Raw genomic sequence first — 12,500 nt, 5'->3', positions numbered from 1 at the left:
ATCAGATTGAAGATATGGTATGGAGGAGAGATTCTGAATATTATAAGCGCATATGCACCACAAGTTGGTTGCACAGAAGGAAGAGAAGGGAAATTTCTGGAGAGACATGGATGGAATAATGCAAGAACTGGAAGAGCATGAGAGGGTGATAGTTGGGGCAGATTGAATGGCCATGTCGGAAGTGAAAATGAGGCGATTGGGCGGGTGCATGGGGGCCATGGAATTGGGGAGAGAAACCCAGAAGGAGAGAGTGTAGTGGACTTTGCTGTGTCATTCGACATGGCAATAGTAAACACATTTTTTGAGAAGAAAAGGGAACACCTAATAACATATAGGAGTGGGGAAGATTCTCCCAGATAGACTATTTCTTGTATAAAAGGATAAATCTGGTGGAGGTCAAGAACTGCAAACAAAGTTATTCCAGGCGACCATGTAGCCCCCCAACACAGGCTGCTATGTATGGACTTGAAGTTGAAAAGGGAAAGAAAAACAAGCTAAAGGGATAAGGAAAATTAAATGGTACGAATTACAGAAGGAAGGGGATAAGAAGAGAGAGTTTAAGAGGAGGGTTTTGGAGGATATTGATATAGGGATTGAAGATGTTCAAGAATGGTGGGCACGAAATGCAGCAGTAATAAGAAGGCATGGAAAGGAGCTGCTAGGAGAGACATCTGGTATCATATGGGAAGAAAAAAAAAAAAAGGATAGTTGGTGGTGGGATGAAGACATTGAGGAAAGTAGTAAAAGATAAGAAGGAGGCAAAGAAAACAAAAAAAAAGATGGGGAAGAGTCACAGTCAGGTGGGGAAGACAGAAATAGGTACAGAGAGAAAAAACAAGGTGGTGAAAAAGGTGGTAGCCCAAGCTAAAGCAAAGTCGTATGATGATGTGTATAATGAGCTGGGGACAAAGGAAGGATTAAAGAAGATGATGAAGCTATCAAAGGCTAGAAATAAGAGCACCAAGATATAAACACACATCAAACAAATAAAGAATCAAGAGGGTGTAGTGCTTAGAAAGGAGGAAGACATTGTGAAGAGATGGAAAGAATATTTCGAACAGTTGTTAAATGAAGAAAATAATAGACTAATAAGAGAGGATGGGCAAGTGAACATTGGCATGGTAATGAGGTTTTTCTAGGCAAGAGGTACTAAATGCACTGAAGAAGATGAAGAATGGGAAGGCAACCGGACCAGACATGATCCCGGTGGAGGCATGGAAAAGCATTAGGAGATGAAGGAGTGGATATACTGGTACGATCTATGATAAAGATCCTTGAACAGGAAAGATACCAAATGAGTGGCGTGGGAGTATATTGATCCCAATTTTTAAAGGGAAAGGCGATGTCCAAGAGTGTGGTAATTTATAGGGCATTAAATTGATGTCCCACACTTTGAAGATACTGGAAAGGATGATAGATGCTAGACTGAGAGAAGAATACAAATAGGTAAAGAGCAGATGGATTTAGAAGGGAAGGGGAACAACAGATGGTATATTTTGTCTGAGGCAAATAATGGAGAAATTCGGGGAAATTGACAAAGGGACCTACATATGGTATTCATTGACCTTGAAAAGGCTTATGACAGAGTCCCGAGACAAGAGGTATGGAGGAGCCTGAGGGAGAAGATGGTGCCAGAGAAGTATGTGCGATTGATACAAGAGATGTACCGGAATGTATTTACCAGAGTGAGGAGCAGTGTTGGGGAGACAGAAGGTTTTGAGGTGAGAGTAGGATTACACCAGGGGTCGGCTCTGAGCCCATTTTATTTTAAAACATAGTGATGGATGTTATAATAGAGGAAGTAAGGGAAGGGACAGTACCATGGAACATATTGTATGCGGATGATATTAGAGGGAAGAAGGTTCTGTGTGCAAGAGAGCAGGGAAAGATCTGGAAGTGAAATTGGAAAGATGGAGACAAGTACTGGAGGACAGAGGAATGAGAATAAGTAGATCCAAGACAGAATATATGTGTACCACCACTGAGGGGGATGATAGAGAAAGTATTCAGCTTGGTGGAGAGCAAATAAGGAGAGTTGATTAAGTTTAAGTATTTGGGATCTTGTTAACGCTGGAGGAAGTATGGAAGAAGAAGTAAAACATCGGGTACAGCAGGCTGGAACAACTGGAGAGCGGCCTCGGGAGTTCTTTGTGACAAAAGAGTGCCCCGCTTAGGTTAAAAGGAAAATTTCACAAGACGGTTGGTTAAGAAAGCAATGCTGTATGGTACGGAAACAGCAAGCATGAGAAAAGCAGAGCAGAAGAAGATGGATGTGGCAGAAATGAGAATGCTTAGGTGGATGTCTGGGGTAACAAGAGTGGATAGGATCAGAAATGACTACATAAGGGGGGGTGTCACTAGGTGGTGGATGGAAGTATCAAATGAAAGTGCAGGAGGGGAGGCTGAGATGGTATGGACACCTGTTGAGGAGAGATGAGGGGACCACTCTGGGAGACATACTATGGGAGTGGAGGTGCAAGAAGAAGAAAGAGAGGGAGACCAAGAAAGAGATGGAAGGACTGTGTGAGAGGAGATTACATGAGAAGGGAATTGATGAGGCAGAAGTGCAAGATAGAAATAGATGGAAACGGCTCATCCGAAACGGCGACCCCATATAAAAATGGAGGAAAAAGCTGGGAAGAAGAAGAAGAATGCCGCACAAGTTATGTGTACGTGTTGAATTACTGTCAGATGTTAGTTACTTAGAGACTATAAACTGATGAAAATTACGTGAGAACAATGAAAAAACTTACCTTATGCCAGGACACTGGCAATATCTCAACACGGCCAACCATCCCCATATCAACAGATTGCTTAAAATGAGAGGACAACAGCTGGTGTCCTAGCTTTCGAAAATCATCAACTGGAAATATCAATACACTCTGATTGTATGGGTACTCAAAATATCAGTTAAAATATAAAACAAAAATCATTTATGAAATTAATTAAAAATTAAAATCAAACCCATTTAGGTAGCAAAACATTTGTACAAATTCCCTTTCAATGATTCTTCCCTTATCTTTTACACCAAGACTGAGAAAACCAATCATTTAACCTCTCCTTATAAAATGAATGAGAGAAAGAAAAATAAAGTTAATTATGACAAACAATTCACTTAATAACATTTTTGAGAGAGAAAGAGATTACTGAAAAAAAGAACGTTTCTTACCACACTCCTCAACAGCTCTGAAGCGGAGATCACATACTGATCCAATTCCATGCACTAAAAATAGAATGTGATCAACTTCATCAGCCTCTCCATCCATAATTTCAAAATCTTCTGTTCCACGCTTGACACTTAAAGGAGAATGTGATCCCTAAAGGTGAGAAAAATCAGAACATTTACTCTTTATACAACACTAGTATAGCAATTTCTAAAAATTTTCTTGTGTGCATAGATAAGTAGCACTGTGAATTTTGAGGTAAATAAAGAGCCCTAATTAGTATCTTCTTTGATATATGCATAAAGTTAAGTATATCTTAGTTTTACCAGACCACTGAGCTGATTAACAGCTCTCCTAGGGCTGGCCCGAAGGATTAGATATTTTTACGTGACTAGGAACCAATTGGTTACCTAGCAATGGGACCTACAGCTTATTGTGGGATAGAACCACACTGTATCGAGAAATGAATTTCTATCACCAGAAATAAATTTCTCTGGTTCCGCGTTGGCCAAGCCAAGACTTGAACTTCGGACCACCGGATTGGTAGCTGAAATATGCATAAAAATAATTTAAATACCATCAACAATTGATATGTTTCAGGGTACCAAGACAGATACAGTATTTAAAAAACACTGAATAAAATTTTAAGTGCAGAGTTAGGGGCATTCAGACTTTCACTCAATATCCTAGACAACTTCACTCGAAAATATTCTTTCCATAATAATAAGTCAGACCCCCTAAGGTATTTTTTTTACACAGTCCAGTCCACTGAAGCATCTCTCCTTTTCTAAATATTTATATTCATTAGTCTATCAAGGGATATTAACTTTAACATGTGGTACTGTAAATTGAGTTCATACTTTGAAAAGGAGCAAGTTACAGAAACAAAGTGACATGCAGAAAGAGAGAGAGAGAGAGAGAGAGAGAGAGAGAGAGAGAGAGAGAGAGAGAGAGAGAGAGAGAGAGAGAGAGAGAGAGAGAGAGAGAGAGAGAGAGAGAGAGAGAGAATGCCACTTTTTTGGGGGTAAAACGTCATGCTCTGTAGAAATTCATTTTTGCCCACTTTTCTTGTTATAATTCCAACTTTTTTGCATTGCAATAATTAAGTCATTTATCTGGGTGTATTCTGGAACAAAAATGTTATTGTTAGTATACAATAAGGTTTTGTACATACTTACCTGGCAGATATATACTTAGCTTACGTCTCTGACGTCACGACAGAATTCAAAATTCGCGGCACACGCTACAGGTAGGTCAGGTGATCTACCTTACCTGCCACTGGGTGGCGGTTGTATGAACCAATCCCCCTTTCCAGCCAGATTTTCTCTTCCACCTGTCTCCTGAGGGGAGGCTGGGCGGGCCATCAATCGTATATATTTGCCAGGTAAGTATGTACAAAACCTTATTGTATACTAACAATAACATTTTTGTACATGAACTTTCCTGTCAGATATATACTTAGCTGATTGACACCCTTGGTGGAGGGTAAGAGACAGCAATACTAACATGGAAAAAAGGGGAAACAACACCTGTTGTAGGATGGTTAAAATAAACCATTGGAGTTCTTACCTGTTTAGGCAGAAGACTTCATAGTTACTGTCTACTAGTCTGCGTTGCCTGAAGAGCTTCAGCGAGGGCGTGACCTACAGCTGACAGACTCTTTGGGTCTATCAAAGGGATTTGGTATCCGCTTACTTGATAGAATCCAAGCAGGATCTTGTCAAAGGGGATTCGCCCTCTTATATGACAGAACCTAATCACTATCATTGCAAGGAGCTCAAACATAAACCGATCACCTAACCAATCTAATCTTTGTTAGACATACGACATGAAAGAGATGCCTACCCGCATGCTCTTTCAAACAACCAAAAAACTTACAAACTAAACAAGGGGGAAAAATACACTACAAAGGATATGTCTCAGCTCCCTGCCCCAGCACCGAATCCGCCGATACGTATGGGCCTAACGCAAAGCACTTTTCATACGTGATTTTGACGTCTCTCAAATAGTGGTTCGCGAAGACTGAGTTGCAACGCCAGAATGTAGCTTTCATAATATTAATTAACAACATGTTCTTATTGAAAGTCAATGAAGTGGCAATAGCTCTTACCTCATGAGCTTTGACCTTCAGGAGCTTGAATTGACTTTCATCACATGTCACATGTGCTTCTTTCACCAGGCTTCTGATGAAGAAAGAAAGCGCATTCTTAGATAAAAGTCCTCCTTGGATCTCTTACAGAGCACCAAAGGCTAACCTCATTGCCCTTCAATTTTGTTCTTCTTCCTCTGAAGATAAAACTTTAGACTTTGTACTGGGCAAAGCGACCTCTCTGCTTCCTCCCCTACAAGGGCAGATAAACCTTAGATTTCAAAACTCCTAGGCCAAGGATTTGAGTGGTTCTCGTTCTTGGCCAAGAACGAAGGCAGGAAGGCACAGATCGCTGCATCTCCTTTAAAGCCCACTCTCCCTTCTAGGGCATGGAGCTCACTAATCTTTTTGGCAGAAGCCAAGGCCATGAGAAAAAGTGTCTTTCTCGTGAGGTCTCTAAAAGAGGCAGACTGAGGCGGTTCGAACTTAGGGGACCTAAGGAAACACAGCACTACATCCAGATTCCAACTCGGAATCTCTGACGAAACCTTCTTGGATGTTTCAAAGGATCTTATAGATCATGAAAGTCTTTTTTTCTGAAATGTTTAGGTCTCTGTGCCTAAACACTGCAGCCAGCATGCTACGATATCCTTTAATGGTTGATACCGCCAGTCCACCTTTTTCCCTAAGGAAAAGTAAGAAATCTGCTATTTGGGTTACAGAGGTACTGGAAGAGGAAAGGTGATGGTTCCTACACCACCGCTGAAAGACGTCCCACTTCGATTGGTAGACTCTAAGGGTAGAGGGCCTTCTTGCTGCTGCGATAGCTGTTGCAGCTCTTGCAGAAAACCCTCTCGCTCTGACCAAACTTTTGACAGTCTGAAGCCAGTCAGACCTAGAGCGGGGAGGTTTCTGTGATACCTGTCGAAGTGGGGTTGTCTGAGCAGATCGATCCTCTGTGGCAGGGATCTCGGAATGTCTACTAACCATTCCAGTACCTCTGTGAACCAGACTTGTGCGGGCCAGAAAGGAGCTATCAACGTCATCCTTGCTGCTACCGATGCTGCAAACTTCTTGAGAGTTTCTCCCAGTATCTTGAAGGGAGGAAAAGCATACGTGTCTAGGCCTTCCCAATCTAGGAGAAAAGCATCTATTGACACTGCCCTCGGGTCTGATATAGGAGAGCAGTAGTTGTCTATCCTCGCATTCTTGGCTGTGGCGAAGAGGTCTATGTGAGGCCTGCCCCATAATCTCCACAGGTCCTGGCAAACATCCGCGTGAAGCGTCCACTCCGCCGGCAGGACTTGATCTTTCCTGCTCAGGAGGTCTGCTCTGACGTTCTTTTCTCCCTGTACGAACCTGGTAAGGAGGCTGATCTTCCTTTCCTCTGCCCACAGCAGAAGGTCTTTTGCTGTCTCGTACAGGGAGAAGGAGTGAGTTCCCCCTGCTTCCTGATGTATGCCAGGGCCGTGGTGTTGTCCGAGTTTATCTGAACTGTCAAAGCTAGGACGTGGGGCTCGAATGCTTTCAAACCTAGCCAAACAGCCATTAGCTCTTTCTTGTTGATGTGCCAGGTCACCTGTTCCTCCTTCCAGGTGCCTGACACTTCTCTTGAGCCGAGCGTCGCTCCCCAACCTGTTTCCGACGCGTCGGAAAACAACACTCAGTTGAGGTTCGGTATGTGAAGGGACATCCCTTCTGCAAACCTGAGAGGGTTCACCCACCAAGAGAGGTCCTTCTTGATTTCTCTTGAAATCTTGAAGGAGAACTCTAGGTTTTGAGAAAGACAACGCCAGTTCCGATGTAGAAAGAACTGGAGAGGTCTGAGGTGTAACCTTCCTAGAGAAAGGAATTGCTCCAACAGGAGAGTTGCCCCAGCAAACTCATCCACTCCCCTCGCTGTGCATACGTCTTTCTCTAGAAAGGCTGTGACTTTCTCTGAACATCGGGCTATCCTTTCTGGTGATGGAAAAGCCCGAAAATCCAGAGAAACCATCCAAATCCCCAGATAGATACGGTCTTGACTGGGATTAACTGAGACGTTTTGGAAGTTCACCAAAAAAAAAGTCCCAGAGAACTCGCCATGAAAAGGGTCTTTTGTAGGTCCTCCAACATCTTTTCTGTGACTTGGCTCTGATAAGCCAGTCGTCCAAGTAAAAGGGACACCCCTCACTCCCTCCAAATGTAGCCATCTTGCTACATTTTTCATTAGTCCTGTGAAAACCTGAGGGGCGTGATAGGCCGAAGCACAAGGCCCTGAATTGGAATATCCTTCCTCCCATCATGAACCTGAGGTATTTCCTTGAAGAAGGATGGACCGGCACATGGAAGTAAGCGTCCTGAAGATCTAGGGACACCATCCAATCCCCTGGACGAAGAGCCGCCAACACTGAGGATGTTGTTTCCATGCGGAACTTCCTCTTTCTACAAAGAAATTCAGGGTGCTTACATCCAGAACCGGTCTCCATCCTCCTGAGGCTTTTGGAACCAGGAAAAGGCGGTTGTAAAAGCCCGCTGAGCATGGGTCACTCACTAGCTCTATCGCCTCTTTCTCTAGCATTTCTTCTACTGCCAGAGTAAGAGCTTGGTTCATGATGGGATCCCTGTACTTGGCCACCAACTCCCTCGGAGTCGTCGTCAAAGGTGGTCTTGCTGAGAAGGGAATCAGATATCCTTTTCGGATAATTGAGAGGGACCAGTTGTCCGCTCCTCTCTGTGCCCAGACTTCTGCGAATCTTAGTAGCCTGGCACCTACTGATGTCTGGAGGACTTCTTTCCTACTTTTTCGCTCTGGAAGAGCGTGAGAAGGATCTTCCTCTCTTGAAAGATCTAGTACCTCTTGAGGTAGAGGCTCTAGAAGGAGGGCCCCCTCGAAAGGGCTCCTGTCTAGCTGGAGTCTCCTTCCTAGTCTTGGTCTGGAAGGTCGGTCTAGGTTTCCGGGCAGACTGGGCGAGCATATCCTGCGTAAGCCTTAGCAGAGATAGCTCCAGAGATGTCCTGAATTATCTTCTTTGGAAAGAGAAGAGGCGAAAGCTGCAAATACAGAAGCGAGGCTCTCTGAGCATGAGAGACTGACTTGGTCAGAAAAGAGCAGAAGACCGATCTTTTCTTAATAACCCCTGCTCCAAACAGGGAGGCTACTTCGCTAGACCCATCTCTCACTGCCTTGTCCATGCAAGTAAGGACACTGTTGAGATCCTCGGGCGAAAGGGAATCCGGGTTCTGAGTTCTTCTAGCTAAAACCCCTAACGACCAGTCAAGGAAGTTGAAGACTTCCAAGACTGAACATTCCCTTCATCAGGTGGTCGAGCTCGTTCATCGCCCAGGTAGTCTTAGCAGACAAGAGGGCCGAGCGTCGGGAGGAATCCACCAGTGAAGAGAAGTCCGCGTCTACAGATGAAGGAAGACCCAGGCCTAGGGGTTCTCCAGACTCATACCAGAAACCAAGTTTTCCTGTAAGCTTGGAAGGAGGGAAAGAAAAAACAGTCTTCCCTTTCTCCTCCTTAGAAAGAAGCCAATCACCAAAACCTCTCAAGGCCTTTTTCATTGAGATGGTTGGTTTCATTCTCACACAGGAGGAAACCTTCGTCTTCTTTGATGTTGAGAATAAGGAGAGAGGAGAAGGAGGAGCGACCGGAGTAAGCGCGTCTCCAAACTCCTGAAGAAGGAGTCCTCGTCTGAATGTTCCTTCTCATCTACCGAAGAACCTTCAACTTCTTTACGAGAGCAGACGGACTTCTCTAAAGAAGTGCGACTATCCTGTGAGGAGCGTCTGGCAGCCGTCTGGCGCCTATCAGGAGAAGCCAAAGCTTCGGGAGAGCTCCTATCAAAGGAGTCCTTCCTACTCCGATGAGGGAGTCCTCAGTGTTCTTGGCGTCTGTCCAGAGAAACATGGGAGTCCAAAGGGGAGCGCCTGCTAGGAGAGGAGAGCCTACTATACTCAAGGCGCCTACCAGACTCTATGCGCCTGTCAAGAGGAGAGCGGCTGCCTGGCGAACTGCGCCTGAAATGAGAGGAGCGCCTGCTAGGCTCTTGGCGCCTACTAACAGGAGAGCGAATCCCTGGAGAAGAGCACCTACTAGGTGACAGGCGTCTACCAGGATCCAAATACCTGGATCGAGATGCGTGGGTCTCTGTAAAAGCTTGTTTAACAGAAGAGAGGCTTCTTTCGGGCTCTTTGCGCCTGACAGGAACAGAGCGGCTAACAGGCGAATAGCGCCTACCAGGAGAGTAGCGCCTATCTTGATCACAGCTCTTGTCAGCAGGAGAGCGGCTACCTGGGGAGTAGCGCCTACCAGGCTCTAGGCGTCTGACAAAAGGAGAGAGCCTGTCTCTAGAAGTGCCCATGCAGGGGAAGGCTCTCTTATCCGGATATTGAAGGCTCTTCGGAGAGGAGCGAGATGTAGAAGCCGTGCGCTTATCCTTAGAAGAGCGCCTACTAGGAGCTTGATCCCGTTCCACGGGAGAAATGATGTCACCAGGAGAGAGCTTCCTGGGCGACTGGCGCCTGGAAGACGACTGGTGTCTGCCAAGGGAAGAGCGCCTCACTCTATCCACTGGTACAGGAGAGAGAGCAGACTCCGACTGAGAAGGCAAACCAGGAGAGGGTAGCCTAGACTTCTTGACGGGAAGAGAGACGTCCTTCTAACGACGAGCGCCTCCCACCAAGGAGCCAGCAAGAGCCGAAATCTGAGCTTGCAGTCCCGCAAGAATCCGAGCCGGAGATCTTACAAACTCCTCCACAGGGGACGAGGTTCGAAGCCTACTATGAGGCGAGTACTCCTGATCCCTCCTGGGCTTCTTGAAGTCCACCTCAGGCTCCTCCGGAAAACACTCTGGGCTGGAAGGTAGGGCGCAAGGCCGCCCTTCCAGGCTCTCTTCAAACGGAAAAGTCGAGAGGTATCCGAGGCGCTCCATCCTCTTCTAGGCGAAGGCGATGAAGAAGAGGAAGCATTGTCGCAAAACCTCCTTCTTGGCGCGAATTAAGGCAGCCTGGGAAACGAGCATCAGGATCTACCGAGGGGACGCCTGACGGTGGGGGTTTCTTCCCTAACCTTCCTGCGGCTGTTGACTTTCCTCCTCCACTGGGACTGGGAGTCTGGAAGAGGTCTAGGCCTGGAAGCATTAAGGAGCCGATCAGACGCACCCTCCACTGCACTGGGGCCACTGCACAATTCACTTGCACTATCACCCTTACCTTGCAACGAACGAATTTTCTTCTCCATGCTGAGGATCGTGGCTCTCATGGTTGCCACTTCCGAAGGCGTATCTTCGGGTTCGATGCAGGGAGCAGGAGCTGAAACGGGAGAAGGATCTATTGCTACGACAGGATTATCTACTTCTAACTCGCTGACAAGAGACTTACTAGAACTTCTAGACGAAGCCTTTCTAACCCTGTCTTTCTCCAACTTCCTTAAGTAGGAAGACAGAGACTTCCATTCACCCTCATCCAACTTCTCACATTCATTACACGGGTTAATAAAAGAACATTCATTACCCCTACACTTCAAGCATACTGTGTGAGGATCTACCGCTGCTTTTGGTAGCCTCACCTTGCATTCATCCATAGAACACACCCTAAACATAGAAGATTTCTTAACCTCTACATCAGACATCTTGAAATCAAAGAAAACTCCAAATCAATATCCAAAAACAATCCACAAGCGCGTATGCCAAGCCAACAAGATTAGGTACTTCACCGAAAGTCAGTCCAAAGATATCCAAGGCAACGAGAAACGAATGAAACTATCAGGAGGTAACGACCACAGGTGTAGTCGAAACCGGCGACAGAAAATCTGACTGGAAAGGGGGATTGGTTCATACAACCGCCACCCAGCGGCGGGTAAGGTAGATCACCTGACCTACCTGTCGCGTGTGCCGCGAATTTTGAATTCTGTCGTGATGTCAGAGACGTAAGCAAGTACGTATATATCTGACAGGAAAGTTCATGTACGAAAACAAAAATTTTGATGCAAAAACTTTCCTTTGGCCAATTTTCTGGAGGAAGCTGTGCAAAATTTACTCATATCTCCTAACTTCTACTCATTATTACTTCACATACATAAATTCTTTGAGGGGACCTTTTTTCATGTCAGTACAGTATATAGACTCTCCATACAGAGCACTCATTTAGCTACAAAACAGATCCAAATTCAGTACTCTACCTTGAAGAACATCTGAGGTACATGTCTCTGAAAAAAGAGGGTATGAGACTTTGAGTGAGGGAGTGCCACTGTTTTACTATAAAAACAATGCCACTTTGTCACTCATATTTTGCACATATCCCTCATTATAATTAAAACTTCTTGCACTGGCTGTATCTTTGAACAAAAACAAACTGTATCAGTTTTTTTTAGAACATTTTTTCATATCTCTTAAATCCTCGTCATATATATAAAACTATTTTGGTGGGTCTGTTTTATGTCACTGTATAGAGCTATCATTCAGCTGCAAAATGAATCCAAATTGGGAAGACTATCATTAAAAATGTCAGAACTGTGCTTCTTTGAACATAAATGGTATAAACATTATTGTGCCTACCACAAGTTACTGTTTGTAAGGGTTACAATATATGAAGTTGATTAACTTTCGACAAAAACAACTAAAAACTTTTAACTTACATTGACAGAGGCAAAATCACCATCCAAACCAACATAATGAATCATTGTACGTGTAGAATGAATCATAATTCTATCGCCTCCATTCACATCTACCTGCCGATGCCATTTGCCCGTCATCATCGCATCACGATATTCTGCCTGAATGAAAAATACAAGAGTGGTTTCATCAAGGGCTGATATTTAAAATCTGTGTCAATGACATAATCACTGACGATTACAACACTTTCTAGAAAAATTCTCAGCATCATATAATACAGTACACTGAATCCCATACATTAACACATTAACTAACCTCACAAAGGAAAGAACTGTTAAAAATTATAAGAATTATTAATACTGGTATTGTGCTACTGTTGTTACAACTGCAGGACAGAAATCACAACAATTTATGAAGCACAATTGCACTTATCTATAAGCTGATAACAAACCAACCTTATGAAAACATCTTTCTTGAATATTTCAAGTAACAGTTATTTCTCTGGAGTTTACAATACCTGTATACTTGTAAATGAGATGCGAGAGAACTCCTCATGCTTAATCTAAAATAAATTAACATACAGTACATCCATTATTATTATTATACTAGCTGACCAACATGGCTAGGCCTAGAAAAACTATAAATGACAA

General features: G+C 44.3%; 1 protein-coding gene across 4 annotated transcripts in view; it reads right to left on the bottom strand.

Moving 5' to 3' along the window:
* The window catches only part of LOC135220477 (phospholipase DDHD2-like), a 171,278-nt gene that overhangs the window by 90,784 nt on the left and 67,994 nt on the right, over nt 1-12,500 (bottom strand). For 3 of the 4 annotated variants that reach the window (XM_064257607.1, XM_064257606.1, XM_064257604.1), the window contains exons 6-9: nt 11,874-12,011; nt 11,418-11,444; nt 3,170-3,317; nt 2,754-2,863 (exon numbers count right to left, since the gene is read on the bottom strand). In XM_064257607.1, coding sequence (XP_064113677.1) covers nt 2,754-2,863; nt 3,170-3,317; nt 11,418-11,444; nt 11,874-12,011 — 423 coding nt within the window. The remainder of the gene's footprint in view (nt 1-2,753; nt 2,864-3,169; nt 3,318-11,417; nt 11,445-11,873; nt 12,012-12,500) is intronic. The other variant, XM_064257605.1, reaches the window with a different exon arrangement.

This window comes from Macrobrachium nipponense, chromosome 2 (genome assembly GCF_015104395.2).
Source record: "Macrobrachium nipponense isolate FS-2020 chromosome 2, ASM1510439v2, whole genome shotgun sequence".
In the NCBI taxonomy this organism is placed as follows: domain Eukaryota; kingdom Metazoa; phylum Arthropoda; class Malacostraca; order Decapoda; family Palaemonidae; genus Macrobrachium; species Macrobrachium nipponense.
This window is presented reverse-complemented; position numbering and strand designations above follow the sequence as displayed.